General features: G+C 40.2%; 2 protein-coding genes across 7 annotated transcripts in view; one reads left to right on the plus strand and one right to left on the minus strand.

The window, feature by feature from the left end:
• Fkbp59 (FK506-binding protein 59kD) overlaps positions 1-20,364 on the plus strand; it is a 139,733-nt gene that overhangs the window by 75,384 nt on the left and 43,985 nt on the right. The gene's annotated exons all lie outside the window — the stretch shown is intronic.
• The window catches only part of LOC117985859 (adenomatous polyposis coli protein-like), an 83,441-nt gene that overhangs the window by 21,065 nt on the left and 42,012 nt on the right, over positions 1-20,364 (minus strand). For 2 of the 6 annotated variants that reach the window (XM_069501314.1, XM_069501312.1), the window contains exons 2-4: positions 7,176-7,584; positions 2,328-3,722; positions 101-2,060 (exon numbers count right to left, since the gene is read on the minus strand). In XM_069501314.1, coding sequence (XP_069357415.1) covers positions 101-2,060; positions 2,328-3,722; positions 7,176-7,463 — 3,643 coding nt within the window. In that variant the 5' untranslated portion in view covers positions 7,464-7,584. Of the gene's footprint in view, positions 1-100; positions 2,061-2,327; positions 3,723-7,175; positions 7,596-20,364 lie in introns of those variants that run through there. The other 4 variants (XM_069501315.1, XM_069501313.1, XM_069501316.1 and 1 more) reach the window with 4 other exon arrangements.

Here is a 20,364-nt window from a genome sequence, read left to right on the forward strand (position 1 = left end):
TTCCAATCTTTGAAAAACCTAAATCCGAAAAGACATCGAATCGAAAGTAATTTTCGAAGGTCTTTTGGCTAGATTATAAAATATGTGGATATTTAATTACCTTCTTTATCTTTTCCTGAACTGCTAGTACTCTGCTCCTGTGGACTGGGCTCAACATTGATGGACGCCCGTGCGTTCTTCTTAGCCAAGCTATCCTCTTCCGTAGGCTCGCCTAGACTGCTCAGTGAACTGACCCTAGAGAAGTACCCCGGCGTGCCTTCGTCGCAGTAATTCACAGGTTTTTCTGGACTTATCATCCCAGAACTAAACTTCGTGTCGAAAGCACCCCGTTTCTCAACAACGGGGTCAGATATTGATGCGGTTGGTGGTGTTGAAATCGCTATATCGTTATCGTGTCTCGGTGGATCTTCTATAGAACAAGTGTCTTTCTCATCCGAATGAGTCATAACTTCAGGATGCTCCTTAACGCTTGAAGTTTTCGGTTTGCCGTCTTTACCAATTATACGGAGATCAGACATAGACGTGGCAGTGGAAAATATTATTGGAGTTTCGTAAGGGGTGCCTTCTGTAGCGAAATGTTTGATTGTATCCTCGTGAACGGAAGGAGCTGGGGGTTCGGATATATCCGAGCCGGTCTCTGATTGGTGCTCCGCGTAACGCAAAGAGTAATCCGTCGGTTGATCCAAATCAGTCTCTTGGTAATCGCCGAAAGTGTTTGGTTCCTTTTTAGAATACTTTGTAGTTTCCACTTTAGGTTTCTCAACAGGTTCCGATTCAGTTTTGGTTTCCGAGTACTTTCTGCTGAAATCGATGGGTTGGTCGCAAGAATCCTGGTCGACGTCATAACCAGATTCTGTGTAGTTGGTTCTCATGTCTGTTGAGCTTCTCGGAGGCGGAATGGGGGGTTGACCGGAGTAGCGAAGGTAGGTTGCATCCTTCGATAGTGGCTTCGAGCTTTTGAATGTATCGCTTCCCGTGTCCATCTTCATCAAGTCTTTACTCCTCGGTGTAGGCACGGGAACTTTTCCAGTCCGCATTCCTCTTTCGAAAACTGAATCGGAATGAGTACTTGTCACGGAATCTTTACTGTCTGATCTGTTGACATTAGTAGAGCTCCCTTCGGACGATCGAGATACCAATGCTCCCTTTAAAAGTGTATTACTGCAGCTCAGGTAGCTGGCTAAATGTGCACTATGGCTTAACGATATCTGGGATGCAAGATTGCCCATCAGTGGGGAACTGGACGTCATTCTGTGCCTCTCTAGGTTCATAGCGATTTGTCTCTCTGTAGCTGTGAAGAGGTTCTTTTCTTCTCTATTGCTGGTGGAAGGAGACGTGGCAGGTTCGATGTTGTCACACGTTTCAGCTAAGTTCTGATCTAGTTCTTGCTCCAACGCTTTCTGCTTTCTCACTCCGAGAGTCGGTAGCGCGGGTAAATTCATACTTCTCGCCGTCGTATCCAAGGAAATTATATGCGTCTTTCCGGGTTTAGAGTTGAGTAAATTTTTGAGTGCAGCGCTCGATCCCATGGCGATCATTTTGTGTTTGGAATGTATCAAACTGCGCAGCATCGGCACCGCCCCGTGGTCCCACAGAAACTGCTGGTCCAGAGGGCACCGCGCTGACAGATTCCACAGAGTACCGCACGAGTTGCTAACGACTGTAAGGCTGGGGGATTTGAGGTGCTGAAGCAAGACACTTAAACAATTTCTCTCCCGGAGAATTTGTCTGTAATCTTCGCGGACTGCGATGTGACTTGACACATTTCGCATGATGCCACCTGCGTTCTCCACGATCGCCAACGTCTTTGTAGGGGAATCGTAACTGAGCATGTCTACGAGAAAGCCCAGGGCTCCATCCACAGAGCATAGAGCCACTTTGTTCATGGAACAATGAGCTGTAAGATTCCAAAGGGCAGAAAGAACGGATTTCAGAGTAGCTTCTTTTTGGCATGTCATTGCAGCTTTTGTTAAGCCTTTTACGGCGCCTACTTCTCTTAGGACTTGTTTGCTGTTAGTATCGGCTCTCCATGATAGATTTCGGAGAACTGCTGCAGTAACCTGTAATATTAATGAAGTACATACGGAAAATGCTTGAGAATTGTAAGGACTAATTTTTATGTAGTACTTTGAGATTATGATTAGATACTAAGGAATACTACAACGACAGAAGAGAGTTTGATGTGGACTTTTTACACAGTTTTACAGAGCGTAGTTTTAATTTTTTAGTTGACTTGACTTATTTAATGATCTACATCATATCTAGGCTAATATAAAATTAATTTATTATTGGCAACTTTGTTCGGAAGATTGTGAGCAAGCACTAACCTGTCGCATGTCGTCATTAGGAGACTCCAGTTGTTCAACCAGCGCCAACATGAAGTCTTTGAACGAACATAGTAGTGATTTATTGTTCCCATCCCCGAATGTCAGGTTCGTCAACGTCATACCGGCGTATTTCCTCATCGTCAAGCACGTATTGTCGTCAGTTCTGCTTCCGTGCGCGGCCTGGTCGCCGCTGACCAATGCCGCGAGAGCCTGCAGCCCACCTAATTGACACACCACGTGCCGGTGCTCCTCGTCAAAAGATAACTTCATCAAAGCGGCCACACTCTGGCTCGGGTGCTTGCTGAGGTCATCTTCTATTGCCTCTTTCCCTTCTTTTCTAGATTCTACTAAATCCTCTAGTACGTAACAATATTCTCTAACTTGTTCTAATAGTCTCCACACTCTCGCTTCTCGTCTACCCGCTTTGTCGTCTGTCTGTGTGTGAATTATGTTGCGGAGAGCTTTTGCTGCGCGGTCCCTTGTCTCCCTTGGTACTTTTGAATGGATTAATTGGACCAGTAGAGGTATACAGCCCGCTTGCCTCATCGCTACGCAGCTTTCAACAGATCTGCTCATGTCTAACAGTGGCCCGCTGAGGTCGGCATTATTTTCGGGAGATAGGCTCAGAAGGGAGATTAGAGAACACACGCATTCCATTTTGTTTTCTAAATTAGATGACGGTCTAGTACAGTCCGAGCCGTTGCTTGAAAAACTTCGTACACTGGAGGAGTCGTGTGCAGTCCATACGTCGCGCTCACCGGGCCACGTCCCTCTATATAGTTGGGACGCCCTTTTATCGCGCTCGCTCGATCTAGCCGCACTCTCCAACCCATAGTGCAGGGTACTTCTGTAATTGGTTCTGTGCGGTCTGTCTTCTTGAGATGTGGAAGTTTGTGTTTTGGTCGGTCGTTTCGGAAATGCTCCTGCTTTCTTTTGTGCTTGGTTGTCGTCACCGTCCACTTCATCGTCTAGGAAATTCGGGTTGGTGATGTCACTACGTTCGTCGAACTCGTCCGGGGAAGGCGAGTGGTCGAGGAAGTGTGGCTTGGGGATTCGACATTCGATGTTCGATTTGGATGGATGGTAATCGTCGTCGAGGAAGTGCGGCCGGCGGGGGATATGTTCGGTATCTATGTTATCTAGATCCAGGGTGAGATCTCGGGTGCGCGCCTTGTCTGGTTTGGGTACATGTTTGGGGTGTTTGGGTTTGGTGTCTTTTGGGTCGGGCAAGCGGCGCGTAGCCGAGGGTGGGGAAGACGCTTGTGGGGGGCCGCGCGGGGGTTCACTCGACGTGGAAGGGGTGCAGTCGTCGCTGGCGGAGGGTCCGGAGTCAGTCAATGGAGAATTCGATGAGTCCATACTGCTCCACGTGTCTACCATAACTTCGTTCTCCAACTGCAACAACGAGACATGAAACTGTTAGCTATTACCAAAAACCTTTTACCCTACCGGCAAAGCTGTGCCGCCAAGCTATTTAGCGATACGGTACGATGCCATGTAGAAACTAAAGGGGTACCCTATGGGTTTATTAAAAACTGACATACCCCTTCCAGATTAGCCCCCTTCCATCTTAGACTGCGTCATCACTCAACAACTTGTATACGAATAAAAAAAAAGAGAATTGAGTCAAGGTTAAGGTCTGAATGCACAACTTCATAAGGCAATCGAGTTAAGACGAAATGCAACCAAAAGTTAATCGCAGTCGGCCGGTCAAGGTCAGCAAGCCGGGCCAGGCGAGAGCTGTATACAACACACGCTATACCTACAGTAAATTTTGCACATGCAACATAAAATACCGAGAAGTTTCTCTCACAAAATGCGGAGAATGTTTTGGCAATGAGATAAAATAGTTAAGATAAAATTGATGTCCAAAACATACGAGTGTTTAAATGTTTTATTTACGTCATCGTGCAAACACTGTCTAAAGAGTAAGGACGTTATTCAGAATAATTTGGCACAAATATCTAACTGGTGATGAAGAAGATAAATAAATTATGTTTCATATATCCTTTTTGGCTTTTTTATTTGTTGAATTCGCTGTTTATATTTTTTTCACAGCCAATCAAGGGGCAGAATTTGTTGGCGATTACGTTACTACGAATATGTTTTTTTTACATAATCCGATATTTGACTAAAAAGTTAGTCAAAGATTAGTCAAATCAGTAACTTTTTATCAAACGTCAAAAGGCGCGCTTAGTATCCGAGCTTCTATGAAATGTGACATCACAATTATTTCACGTGCTTTTTTAGTTTAATCGATAATTTAAAATGGTTATCACACATAAAACGGGAAAAGGACGTGGGATTTTACGTATTCTGGAAGACCCTCTATTTAATAATCACTGAGAAGTAATTTTATTTATGATATAGGCAAACACAGCTCTCCAGGCTGCCGTCAAACTGCCAAAACCAAGTAAAAAGGGTTGCAAAAATCAGTATTTTACCTCGATAATAATTGTGACTATAAGTCAAATTTTCGTAAAAAGTTAAAGCACTCAAAAAGCCATTTTGGATTGTACAAGTCATTGTACAATCCAAAATGGCTTTTTTGGTGGTCAAATGGAGGTTAACGGTAACCGTCTTTGGTGCAACTACCCATTAGTAAACGGAGCTTGCACACGAATTAAGACACACCTCACGACGCTCATCATATTCGCAACGGTATTCGCTTACATATCGCATATCCGAGTACCTATACAACTAAGAGGAAATGAGTCATTATTGTTCGTACATGACACTTATAGATTAGGTACTCAACCGACTAGAAAATTTTCTTGTTTTTTGCACGAAAATACTTGTGACCATCGTACAAGATATAAGACTGTACTTTTAGTTTTTATTGTTTTTGAATAGTGACCTGTTTGAAATTTTTACCAAGTATTTGTTTTAGCGCGCGCGGCGGCAATAGAAATTCACACTGAAAATTTGATCTCTCTACCTATAACAGTTTATGAGATACAGCCTGCTGACAAATAGACAAACAGACAGACAGACAGACAGACAGACGGACGGACGGACGGATTGATGGACAATGGAGGCTAATAATAGGGTCCCGTTGACACCCTGCGAGAAAAATGCAGGATAATCCTACCACCTTCGGAACCCTGAAAACGTAAATGAAAGCGGACAGAGTCGCAGGAATCTAGTAATAGCTTATTTAAGTAAGTATGTGATGTAGCTTGTAATTAAGTGCGAAATGAAGTAATGATGACTGAACACTTTTCAATGACAAGGAACCTGTAATGTCCGTATATCCATTAAGGCTGACCACTTTGACGGAGAAAGTCTAGTCAGATAACCATTATGAATTTCTTGAACAGCAATTTTATCTTTACTAGCTTATGCCCGCGACTTCGTCCGCGTGGGCATACATATTTGAAACAATTATTTTACCCCCTCAAGGCTTGAATTTTCAAAAATCCTCTCTTAGCGGATGTCTATGTCATAACTCATAATAGCTACCTGCATGCCAAATTTAAGTCCGATCCGTCCAATAGTTTGAGCTGTGCGTTGATAGATCAGTCAGTCAGCTTTGCCTTTTATATATTTAGATAAATTTAAACACATACCTAGGTACTTATCAAAAATTGCGAAGCCGGCAGGATTCTAACCTGCGTCTCCCCTGGTGAAATATTTAGAAAGATTTGCAAATAAACACAAGTGCTTTTGGATCGTCAAAGCGTCAACCACTGCTGGTTCGGAAAGCCCTTTCTAGCGAGAAGAATTAGCAAGAAACCTGGGGATCAACATAGGGATCACAATGGGGATAAAATAGGGAATGTTAAGAAATCCTACGGCTCTAGTACCATTATAAATCTCTATATCTAAAGAAATGATCCTTCAGATGTAGTCAAGTCAACTGAATAATTTACGTTTGAAGAACAATGGGTAGTGGTTTGTGGTGCGGAGTGCGGAGTGCGGCGCCGGACACAAGGACAATAACCGGCGAACTAATGCTAATTTTCCGCACAATACTACACAATGGCTTGACGAGTTGGCGCCGGCCGGCGTCCGGTTAGATACACGTATATAGTAATATAGTTACTTCTTTCATTTTCTTGAATAGAACTTATATATTCTTAAAACTAGTTTATCCTTAAAATATGTGCCTCGTGGAGTGTGTGCCCGTGCGGACTGGTAGAGGAGGACCTCCACCACGTCTTGTATATGAGGACCTCCGGTGCTGCTCCGCCCTGCTGACGGGGTCGTTCGTGAGGAAGAGGGTCCGGTCTACTACCAGGACCTCGTCGCCTCGGCCGAAAGCTTCGGTAAGCTACGGGAATTCGCGCACCAATGGCACAAGAGGCGAAGCAGTTCGGAGTGTACAGGTACAGGAAAGGTTTAGCTCATAGTTTGCCACGCTGGCCCAGTGCGGATTGGCAGATGGAAAAACGATGCCAGACATAAAACAGCGCGAAATGTTTCGTGTCATCATCATCATCATCATCATCATCAGCCTGTGGACGTCCACTGTTGGACATAGGCCTTCCCTAAAGAGCGCCACCACACCCGGTCCTCAGCCTTCCTCATCCAGCCACTTCCCGCCAGCCTCTTTATATCGTCGGTCCATCGTGCTGGAGGGCGTCCCACACTACGCTTGCTTAAACGCGGTCTCCACTCAAGAACTTTCCGGCTCCAACGGCCATCGCCTCTACGACAGGCATGACCTGCCCACTGCCACTTCAGCTTGCTAATAGTTTGGGTTATTGTGTAAATAGACACAATAGCTACGCATTGCCCTGCGCTTCGATATGACTTTAATCAAAAATTTAATAAATCTGATAACTATCAGTTTCTCTTACACAATATTATGAAGATAATATACGTGGTGGTGCGTGACAAACTTACCAGATCGCTATCGTTCGAGGTGGTGACGTCATCCAACGGGTTGCCGTTCTCAACGTCCACTCCAGAGTCGTCGGGGTCTCCTCTACGCCTGCTCACATCACTTCTGACGACATCGTGAAAATTCCTCAATGTACTAAAGTTGAAACGGAGATCCGTAGCGAAATCATCGTAGAGTTTGAATCTGTTCGCGTTAAACTCGGTGTCGTTGTCGAGAACGTCCTGACTGTCCATCACATTGCGGTTGCAGTTCTTGTTGGTGTACATCACTTTGTAATAGTCACGGTTCATTGTTCACTGCGCAAGTTTATTGTTTACATTTGTATTGCGTTTCCGTTATGCTTGCGTTTGCATTGCAATCGGTATTAATTACTGTTTCAACGTAATTTACGATTTTAAAAGTTAGAAGTACCTATAATTTTGTCAATGATTTCTTCTTTTCCAAACCGATATTACGACACATAGTTATGTGAAAAACTTTCAAATCCTCGAGCTTAAGACGAGTTCATTCATAGCGCGCTTCATCCAAACTTAGTTTGGTTCTTATTTGAACATTAGGTTATGCTCGCGACTTCGTCCGCGTGGACTACACGAATTTTAAACCCCTATTTCACCCCCTCATGGAATGAATTTTCGAAAATCCTTTCTTAGCGGATGCCTACGTCATAATAGCTATCTGCATGCCAAATTTCAGCCCGATCCGTCCGCGGTTTGAGCTGTGCGTTGATAGATCAGTCAGTCAGTCAGTCACATTTTCCTTTCATATATTTAGATTCTAGAAACTAACATCTGTGTCTAGATTGCCAGATTTCCGAAAAAATGTTTCAAAGTTACACGGGTTCAAAGATTCGCTTGCAAGTCTTTGGCCCCGTAGGTATAACTTTGAAACCACACATATTTACAGAAACTTAAAAACTACAGACATCTGATATATTAAGTAATTTCATGAACTCATCTAAAAAAATTAATTCAGTTTTAGGCACGTAGGCATAGGCTGCTTGTGACGTCACCGTCCCACATTGATTAATATTCAAATGAGGACCAAACATTTCATGGACTGTGCTATGGCTAAACTCCTTTTAATAATACCCTTGCCCTTGGTTCATACTGTTTGAAAGATTACAGTGACTTTAGCGTTTTAAACTATCGTTAATGATTTCCATCATAAATATAGAAGAATCTTTAGCGATAAGGCCGCCTTTGCATGCTACAGCTATTAGATTAAGATCCTGTATTGTGTTTTTTCAATGTTTACTTTGTGTTGTGTGCAATAAAGTGTAAAATAAATAAATAAATAATAAGAATCCGTATCCGTAGGTATAATTACTTACGTGTTAAGTCGACGTAAGCCCGACTAGTTTCAACTGCGACGCGTTTGCGAGCTGAGTCCCTGTGAAAAAGGACCCCGGATGGGTTTGAAACTAGTCGGGCTTATCGTCGACTTAGGCGCGGACTCCACCAGAGCGGAGATGTGCAGAGATGTCTGAAGCGGAGACGAGAAGAGATGTTTTTCAGCAAGGGTGTATCCACCGAGATGTGGGGAGATGCGTACTGGCTAGACTGGAGCGGAGATTTGTGCTGGCTAGAGCGTTGGATGTCGAGTTCTAACGACGCCGCTCACATCTCTTCTCGTCTCCACTACGCGCCGCGCCAGCTTGCGATGGACAGCTCACATCTCCGCTTTGTACCCCCTCCCAGCTCAGGCACAACCATAGAGCAGAAACAAAGAGGAGTTGGCCTAAGCAACTGTGCACTGTGATTTTCAACTAGGTCCTGACGTCATCACTGTGGGCGGGGCCTTAGTTAGTATGCTGTCTGCGTTCGTCAGGTTCACATATATTGAGACTCGTATTATCGGTGTGTTTTCGCGTTTTTAAGAACAAAAGGATGAAGTGTTGTGTTTTATCGTGTCAAAGTTATTCAGACAGACGTTCTGATGCTATGAATGGTATCACATTTCATTTGTAAGTACTTTTATACGTAATTATTAAAATAGTTCTAGATTATTGACATCTAGTGTGAGATAGCTGAACTATGTAGTGACATCAATATATCGATGTTAGGTCGCTAAGCGAGTAGTTTTGCTACTAACCCGCAGATGGAAAATTGAGAAGTGGGCGGCGTTCCACAACCCCTCACCCCGCAAAATGTCACTCGATATTTCATAGGGAAATCTTAATACAACATCTCCTCTTTGTTTCTGCTCTATGGGCACAACTCACATCTCCGCATCGATCGTGCCATACAAATATGATACATCTCCGGTCAGTGGTATCCACTGAAGCAGAGCGTAGACAAGATGCGGGAATAACGAAATTCTATTGGTTGTCTCGTCTCCATATTGGTGGAGTCCGGGCCTCAATAAGCCGGATTCTTCTATATTTATTACAGTGACTAGTTTCGTTTACTCAAAAATCAGAACTCGAAGCTCTGGTTATCTGCAGTGACATTGAATACACAATTTTCATACAATACCGAATATCGGGTTGGATAATATGGAAATCGCTCTGGCCTTAGAGACAGTTGCGTCGAAAGCCGGTTATGAATGATGTATTGGGTGCGGGTATACATCGATGAGTACGGGCCACGGGCTACGGGCTACGGGCGTAGTAAACTTGGCACGGTTATCTACTGGGTATAAAGTTTATTTAGGGATCAGGATAACTATATAGTTGAGATCGGTTAGCAACAACTACAACCGGTAACCGACTAACAAGAATTTGTATTCTTAGAACCAGTTAGAAAATACAGACCATTTCTACCATTAAATTATACAGCGTGTTCGATAAATAATATAACATGACAAAATGAGGTATGTATATAGTCCGCGACAGGTTGAGATGGCAATATAAGTCATCGCGGTCATCCGCGCTCGTCCGCACCGCATCAGCGTGGGGGCTGTGCGGGGCATTCCCTCCCCGATTGCCATTTCGACCTGTCGCGTACTATAGCACTACATAGAAGTCGTTGAATTTTACTTGGTTCAAATAGATTTTGCTATACGAGCGGACAATGTGCACAAAATTCGTATCAATTTGGTAATCAATAGAGTCAGAGATAGCAATTTTCCCATCTCGTAACAATTTCAATCGATAAACCCAACAAGTGGTCCAAATTGATTTGGCATTGTAGTATCCAGAGTAGGTACCGACTACCGCTGAAAGAGCCTCGATAGCTCAACGGTTAAAGGAGCGGACTGAAATCCGAAAGGTCGCCGGTTCAAACCCCACCCGTTGCACTATTGTCGTACTCCTAGCACAAGCTTTACGCTTAGTTGGAGGGGAAAGGGGAATATTAGTCAGCATAATAAACTTGGCTCATATTCTTTATTTAAAAAAAACTGAGATCAAAATAGCTGAGATATACCAGAGCAGTGTGAATGGTCTAGTATTTGAACGAGCCTAAGATATGATGCCGTAAAGAGAGCATTACTCTTCGTTACAACAACAAACTCAACCAGGCGATACAGTTTTAGACTCCCAGTGAGAATCAGGTCACAAATATTTATATTCAATACAAAAACTAACGCTGCATACTGATTCATAGTTAAAGTGGTTAAAAGTATAACATACAGTGTGTAACCAGAATGCTAGCAAAACTTCGTGTTATTGTTATACTACCTTAACACAATCCCAAAATTTTTGTAGTTTTAGTGATTTAGTATTTTACAAATTTATTAAAAAAAAAAAACGCATTTTTTTGTGGTATCATATCAATAATCATCAGTATCTAGTTACACCCTGTATAAGTATTGCTTTAATAGTAAAAATAGACATGGAACGTTAAGGAATGAAGATCTCTGTGCGTTGTTTTCTTCATTCATTCAACCAGGTTGAAAAGTTCTGCGGCACACTTGCGAAATATTATATTAACTAACTAGCTGACCCGGCGAATTACGTCCGGTAACAGTCGATTCTTTATTTTTTTATACAATTTTTAAAAAAATTCTCTCCGTAAGAACCATTCTAGTACTTCAAAGGAATAAAAAAAAGAATTAGCGAAATCGAATCAGCTTTTCTCGAGATTTACGATCAATCGATGCAACACATAATTTGGCGATTTATTTTTATATATTATAGAGATGTATAATTTTTTGCTAATGCTGCAATTTTTGTTTCCACGAATTAGGTCATAATGAAAGTGCCCACTATACAAAGCATACAAAGTAGACATACAACATTAAAAAGCTTGATACTCGAAAGTGGAAATAAGATACTGTGGTATAGAAATATAACAAAGCTTTCACAAGCTGGCCATAAGCCAAGATAATATGATGAACTCAGTAAGTAATATGAATTTTGAGAACATTCTCAATTACGATTAAAATAATGGTCTAGAAACGACCATATAATGCGATGGTTAAAAGATAATATCGTGAATGAATATACACTTGCTGCAATCACACAAATTATCATTTTTCTAATGTAACTAGCTGACCCGCCCCGGCTTGGCTCGGGTGCAATTCTACTCTCAGTTACTTTTTGGAGCCACATGTTTCACGTAACCCGCGGCGGATAGATGGGATGGGACAGAAATACATTCGAGCGTAATGTAACTGGAGTTAACTGTTAAACGCGTAAACTGATGTTTACGATGGACAACGTTCAAGGTTTCCATTTTTATAGCGAGGGAGCAACATTGACGATATAAATAGGTATACCATGGACTAATTCTATATGCCCATGGAGTAACATACAATACGTAATCGTAACTAATTGAATTTCATTAATATCTTGCTTACTACATACAGTTCACGACAGTTGGGGAACTTCATTTGTGGGAATGAGTGTAATATTTTATAATAAAATTCCACAAACAATTTTAGACTTGCCTTTACACAAGTTTAAAAAATCTATTAAAAGTGTGCTCTTAAAAAAAGCATATTATACAGTCGAAGACTATGTAAATGATAAGAAAGCTTGGATTTGACTCGCTCCAGCCATGCACGGGGCTGCAATTGCTTGTACAGTGTGGTATAATAATATTGTAAATTGATCTCTTGAAAAGAGCAACCGCCGAGTTTCTTGCTGGTTCTTCTCGGTAGGAACGGCATTCCGAACCAGTGGTAAATGAAACTAGTTGACGATTCAAAAGCACTTGTTAAAGTTTACTTGAATAAAAATCTATTCTATTCTTTTCTATTCTAACAAAACAAAACGTCGAGGCTTCGACTTCACTAGTAAGCTAACTTGTGAATATTTCACGGTCGATAAGTAGCATTCGCCTGTTCCACGAGCAACGTTGTCACAAGATCCCTTGACCTTATTCCGGCCGCTCTTCGCGATAATTCGATAGCCCTCCAACTTTCTGAGATTTTTGAGAGGCTTCATGTCCACGGCTTAGGCTTTTGTTCATTATTGTAGTTTTTCATTTGCATTTCAGGGCATATAATGCAGAGGGAAGACAGCCATGTCACGAGAAGAATGTTAAACATGCATGTGGAAGGAAAAAAGAGGAGAGGACGACTAAAGAGATGCCGACGTGTTATATCAAAAAGATGCAGCTTTCATAAAAGCAATTTTTTCTATTTAAATAGATTATAATATAGTTAAGTACTTTTGTGTGTTAAGTGATTTTTTAGAATGTAATTACTAATTAGCTGTTAATAACTTTGCATGTACACGCTTTGGTTAAGACTGTCAGTGTATATTGTTTAAAATGTAATAATAATAAAATAAAATAAAAATAAAATTAAAAAATAAAGGAGGTGTATGGATTGCGTGAAAGAGAATATGCGTGTAAAGGGTGTGGATAATACGTTGACGGATGACAGAAGTGAGTGGAAGAAGAAGACATGTTGTGCCGACCCCACGTTACGTGGGATAAGTTACGAAAGAAGAAGTTTGTAGTACTTTTAGATATTTAATCATTATCATCATGATTTACCCATCATCGGTTCACTACTGACCACATGTCTCCTCTCAGAATAAGAAGGCTTTGGCCATAGTCCACAACGCTAGCCAAGGCACTAAACTAAAGAGTACACGAAATCCCTACTTTAGCAGTGGTACTCGAAATCGTACCCCATCTGGGATGAATTTTCAAAAATCTTTTCGTGGCGGATGTGTACGTCATAATAGCTATCTGTTTTCTGCATGCCAAACAGCCCGATCCGTCCACTAGATTGAGTTGTGCGTTGATAGATCAGTCAGTCAGTCGGCTTTTCTTTTTATATAATATGGATAGAATTTAGGTTTTTAAAATCCCATGGGAACTCTTGATTTTCCAGGATAAAAAGAAGCCTGTGTCCTTCCCCGGTTTGCAAGCTATCTCTGTATCAAATTTCGTCAAAATCGATGGGACGGATGGGCCGTGAAAGGCTAGCAGACAGACAGACAGGCACACTTTCGCATTTATAATTTGTAGTAGTATGGAAGTATGGATGATTGCGGTACATAGCTGAAATCGATAAAAAAAATCTATTTTGAGAAACACACGAAGAAGCCAAGGGTCGATCACTGAAATCATACATGTCATTCAACAGGTTTTATAGACACTATCATCACAAAAGCATACGACTACGAGGTAACACAACTTGCACTACATAATACTACAATTTGTAGTAGTGTCGATGACCTGGCCCATTCTCATTACATAACTGAGCGAAACAGAGGTCGGTGCGAGGCGAGCTATCACGTCCAATTAGCCTGAGTGCACGTTCGTTAAGTAGAGATACTTCTGTTACTACACATTGTATTTATTACAATTTTCAAGTCGACTGAATTAAGTCCGTTCTACGTGACATTGTGAAGTGCATTGTGCTCGGGGTGGCACTACTGAAATAAGAACAAGATTAAGTCCGTAATTTTGATTTTTGAAACGTCAATGTTTAGGGTTTTAGGTTTCCGTACCTCAAAAGGAAAAAGGAACCGTTATAGGATCACTTCGTTTTCTGTCTGTCTGTCCGTCGTCTGTTAAGAAAACCTATAGGATACTTCCCGTTGACCTAGAATCATGTTTGGCAGGTAGGTAGATTTTATAGCACAAGTAAAGGAATATAAATCCGAAAACCGGAGATTTGTGGTTACATAACACAAAAAAAATTAATCAATTTTCAAAGTAAGATAACTATACCAAGTGGGGTATCATATGAAAAGGCTTTACCTGTATATTCTAAAACAGATTTTTGTGTATAATAGTTTTTGATTTATCGTGCAAAATGTCGAAAAAAATACCCGAGTACGGAACCCTCGGTGCGCGAGTCTGACTCGCACTTGGCCGGTTTTTTTTGAGGAATGTGGTATTACACAATCGATCAGAAAATAAAGCAGGAAAGGAATAATTAATAACCATTCTGTAGTTGAGGAGTAAATTAATATTTATTTTTTAAAGATTATTTATTTTATTATTTATTACAGCTTACAATCCTGAGATCGTCAGAAAATAAAGTAATAAAAGAATAAGTTATTGAGCTACAAAAGAACAAGGCAAGTTCATACAAGCGTTTGGTTAGAGCGTGGAAATAAGTCCAATAAGTCCACGTGACAGGAAGCTCGGGTTAAATATAGATGATTTGTTTTTACCCACGCCTACAAAGTACGTTACGACGCGTATTCTTAGAACTGTTAGCGAGAAATGAGTAGGGGGAGTCCGGGAGAGTTTAGCAGGTAGGAGACATTAGCCACTGCTCATAGAATCTTTGTGGAACTAGATATTGCGACTTTGCCACACTTCTTAGCCTCCATAGACGCCTCCCACCTCGCTCACGAGATACCGTTACGATCGGCAGTTTGGTTTAGTAGTGAGAAGTAACTAAAAAATTTCGTGCCGGTAAGTAAATTTTTTAAATTTTCGATATTTGATTTCTGTTTCTTACTGTGAATAGATTCCAGTATATCATTTATATACATCGTAACTGTAATTATCCTAGTAACATTTACGGCAGACAGCTTTTACTTAAGTGTCATAGTTTTTTATAAAAATGTAATAACTGACAGATTTGTGTGGGGTGGGAGACATTACCCTGGAGTCGGGAGGAGACTTTACCCCGGGTAAACTCGCCCGTTGTTTCTCCGGCAATAATATTTTTGTATTACCTCCAGATGTAACCACGATCGTCCTGCCTTCCTTCATTACCTTCATCATCTACTGTACAACGTCAGTCAGAGCCTTCAACATCAGCATTAGTATTCATGAATCTATCTGCGGTGGCTAGAGCCAATTCACCATCAATTTTGACTGAGGAAAAAATCTGAGCAACCAATTGCAATATTAAGACAATCAGAAGAGGTAGCTTCTACATCTCAAAATCTGGATGTGACAACGGTAGATTCTGATTTACGACATAGACCGAAAATAGTTGTACCACAAATGATTCGTTCAATTCCAAAGGCTGCTCCTTCGTCGTGGTCAGCCCAGAAAAACTAAATTTTTTAAAAAAAACGCCAGAAAAACTAGACCTAGATGATGATATAGATAATTATGCACCAAAAAATAAGAAAATTAAAATAACTTAAAAAACAAAAAGGTAAAGCGAAGAGAAAAAGACAGTAAAAAGACCATTGAAAAGACAAGTTTTACAGTCAAGTGACGGTTAGACAGACCCTGACGAAGAACCCAAGCATGATAATAGCTCTGATAGTCCATGGGGTGAAGTAGGAGATGAAATTGATAATTGGTTTTGTTTCAGATGTGCAGAAGAGAAAGTTATGAACATGAGACTTATGACCATGAAATCCGTTGGACTGTCCAAATATGATAAAGACATGATGAGGAGCAGTTTATTTGTATTAATTGCTCCAATCAAAAAAGGAATTCTCATTTACTACAAAATACTATGTGTCATATTTGTATGATTAATTTTTTTTTTAGAATTATAATTTGTAATGATTATTTTGCTTATTTTTGTACCCGGATAAAGGCTCCCCACTTGGGGGGTCAAGTCTCCCACCCAGGTGGGAGATATTAGCCGAATGTCACTTTGGTAGAAATCGTTAATTACTCATAAACTATTACTTATGTATCAAACTTTATTTAGAGAAAATATAGCTAAATAGTGCAGCTTAAGATACAATTTATAGAAAATAGCGATTTTTAAGTATATAAAGATTTATGAGCATTTTAGTGGAAGGCGGGTATACTCTCCCGGACTCCCCCTAAGTTAAGTAAGCTTAATGCCTGTAACCAGAGCCTAATTTTATTTAGACCCGGGTTCACATTATTTCATTAAAATTCAACAAAAGAAAAGTGTATTTCTTCGAATAAACGATTTTTGAACAAGTGACTATAGTACTCCAAAGATCCAATCTAGCGGTAGGTTAAGCATTTCGGTTTTTTAAAAACCCCGTGAGAACTATCAGTAGGTATAACTCACCAACATTTTTTTTTATTTGTACCACAAACATTTACAATAAAGTAAAAGTGGTCAGGAAAGCACTTATCTCTATGAGAGATCTCTGCCAGTGACCCTTAGGAGTGCGAGAGGTTGTAGAGGAAGCAGAATAGATACAAAAAGATTTTTCGCTATTGACTCCATTAATTGAATATTAATTGGCAATTTTCAATACCAATTTGATCGAAGCGCCAATCACGAAGACAAAAGCATTTTATTTGTACGCTAATGTACGCGAGACACATGAATGATGAAAGTAACAGTGAGGAAACCGGTGAAAGTGTTATGGAATTTCGCGATGCACCCAACTATTATAGTAATTGGAGTGAAACCGATCTAAGCGAGCGTGATGGACGGGCTACGTGTAGATGGGCTCACGCGCAGCCCTTTCAATCCACTTATGCAAGAACTAGCTTATGCTCGCGACTTCGTCCGCGTGGACTACACAAATTTCAAACCCCTTTTTCACCGCCTTAGGTGTTAAATTTTCAAAATTCCTTTCTTAGCGGATGCCTACGTCATAATAGCTATCTGCATGCCGAATTTCACCCCGATCCGTCCAGTAGGTAGTTTGCGCTGTGCGTTGATAGATCAGTCAGTCAGTCAATCCTTTTCTATATTTAAACAAGTTGATGCAATGAGTAAGCATTCACTACATGAAAGCAAACCAAGCGTACACACTGTCTGAGTAAATACTTTGGGACTTTGTCATAATTTAACACCCAGTCATAATTTAGCAATTATGATAGTCAGAATCCTAAATTATGAACCTGCACTTGGTATTTACTAAGCGAGCGTGATAGACGTGTAGATGGGCTCATGCGCAGATTAATTCCACTTATGCAAGAACAAGTTGATGCAATGAGTAAGCATTAACTACATGAAAGCAGCATGCGTAGGTAGGTACAAATTGTCTTAAGGCCGCGATTACACCTGTAATTAATCACGTAATTAGCTTACGTAATTAATTGACAACTAATTTACTAAGGTAAATCCATACTAATATTATAAATACGAAAGTGTGTCTGTCTGCTAGCTTTTCACGGCTCGTCCCTTCAACCGATTTTGACGAAATTTGGTATAGAAATAGCTTACATCCTAGGGAAGAGTGATCCTTTATCCTGGAAAATAAAAGAGTTCCCACGGGATTTTAAAAACATTAATCCACGCGGGCGAAGCCGTGGGCATCAATTAGTTTACTTATAAGACTGTTTACATTAGCTTTGTCGTAAGTTAATCATGTAAGCTACTTACGTGAGTAAAACTTACAGATGTATCCGCGGTCTAAGAATCACGAGTCTGTCCTTCTCTACAATCGCCGGATAATCTCCACGGTAATACCCTGTCATAGAATTATGTAATTATGACAATCATAATTCTAAATTATGCAGGGTTGGTTGTATTCATTTATAATCTAGAAAACTCAAACCTATGATAAAATTTATCGAAAAAAGCGCACTGAAGAGATTAATAGATGTAATAAACGAGTAATCAGTACCCATATTATAAATGCGAAAGTGTGTTTGTTTGTTGGTTTATTGGTTTGTTGGTTTGTCCTTCAATCATGTCGCAACGGATTGACGTGATTTTTTGCATGGGTATAGTTAAAGACCTGGAGAGAGACATAGGCTACTTTTTATCCCGGAAAATGAAAGAGTTCCCACGGGATTTTTAAATACCTAAATCCACGCGGACGAAGTCGCGGGCATCAGCTAGTTTATAATATGTTATCGTAATCAAACAATTCTATCATCAAGAATCACAGATGAACCATTTATGTTGATTGCTGATGTAAAGGTGTGGTTTAAAAAAAATAAGGACTTTTACTGCAGTCAGCAAATGGTGAAAGTTACAATTACGGAATTTTGCACAGCACCCATATTATGGTAAGTGAAATGAAAACAAACCTAGGTACAATGATAGTAATAGTTTGGAGCCCAAAGCTTGAAAAACCGGCCAAGTGCGAGCCAGGCTCGCGCACCGAGGGTTCCGTACTACAGTCGTATTTTTTCAACATTTTGCACGATAAATAAAAACTGTTTTAGAATGCACAAGTGAAGCCTTTTCATATGATACCCCACTTGATATAGTTATCTTACTTTGAAAATTGAAAATACTTATTATTTATTAGTTCATGACCACAATTTTTTTTGTGTGATGTAATCACAAATTCACGGTTTTCAGATTTTTCCCCTAATGTCTGCTATAAGACCTACCGACCTGCCAAATTTCATGTTTCTAGGTCAACGTGAAGAACCCTGTAGATTTCTTGACAGACAGACGGACAACAAAGTGATCCTACAAGGTTTCCGTTTTTCCTTTCGAGGTACCGAACCCTAAAAAGCAACAACAACAGTACATTTTAGCGTTTAAACTACCGTGAGTGATTTCCATTCTAAATAATATCTGTCCCGGCTTTACTCACGGCACGTGCGCGAACGGACTCCCTTGAAAAAGGACCCCGTATGGGTTCGAAACTAGTCGGGCTAACGTCGACTAAGCACGTGAGTAAAGCCGGGACAGATATTATTTAGAACAACAGTACAGTTAGATGAACTAAAACAGTTCTCTACAACAAACTCAACAAAGTAAAGTTTTCAAACATGAAGAATAGCGATAGTTGGACAAAGAGCAGATGTTATGAAATATTGTGATGCACCGCCTCTGCTGAGCCCGCTACGAGTATCATAATAAACCAGCTTTACTAACAATCGAACTCGAGAATGACTGAACTGAAACATGTTTACGGTAAAATATAATTGTAGGTAGGTCTTACGTATTGCACGAACTCAGTATATTTTTTTTTAACTCAAAGCATTTATTCAAATTAGGTAGGTACCATTGTACACTTTTTGATCACAGTTCACTCTGTTTTGATTTTTTTTTAAATAAAAATGGCGAGCAAACGAGCAGGTCACCTGATGTTCAGTGATTACCGCCGCCCATGAACATTTGCAGTACCAGAGGAACCACCAATGCGTTGCCGGCCTTTCAGGAATTTGTTGGTCCGCCGCGTCCCTTGAATAACCCTGTTGTATTATTGATTGTCAATAATTTGTTGAATGTAAGATTTTTTTTTATTTTTTTTTATTTTGTTTATTTGAAAGTAATCAACAGCGTAAATACATAATTATTATTTAAATTTAAATCTAGGTATAACAGAAGGCCAAAAGAGATTACTTAAAATTATAATTAAACTATTTTAACAGAATAGAGTTAGAATAAATGTAGGTATATACAATAATAATTTAATTTAATTTTTGTTTTCTTGTATAATCATACATTCCAGCAATACAAATCGCTGTAGTTGTTGTAAGTATCTCTAAAACGTATTCTTACTAGGTACCTATTGAGGTCACTATAGCACTGAGTGAACCACATAATATTTATCTAGTACAGCTACTTGTAAATTATGGTTTAACCTAGATCAAACTCTTAGAAAACTCGGCCCAGCATACATGGAAACACTGCAATGCGGCTAACGGAGGGAAAAATATTAATATTAAAGTGGGTACATGTGTACCTGCAAAAGCGACGAATACCATACAAACTGGCATTTATAATTAGGGTTCCGTACCTCAAAAGGAAAAACGGAACCCTTATAGGATCACTTTGTTGTCTGTCTGTCCGTCTGTCTGTCAAGAAACCTACAGGGTAATTCCCGTTGACCTAGAATCATGAAATTTGGCAGGTAGGTAGATCTTATAGCTGACATTCGGGGAAAAATCTGAAAACCGTAAATTTAGGGTTAGATCACACAAAAAAAATGTGTCATGAACTAATAATTAGTATTTTCAACTTTCGAAGTGAGTGACTATATCAAGTGGGGTATCATATGAAAGATCTTCACCTGTACATTCT

Source organism: Maniola hyperantus, chromosome 10 (assembly GCF_902806685.2).
Source record: "Maniola hyperantus chromosome 10, iAphHyp1.2, whole genome shotgun sequence".
Classification (NCBI taxonomy): Eukaryota; Metazoa; Arthropoda; class Insecta; order Lepidoptera; family Nymphalidae; genus Maniola; species Maniola hyperantus.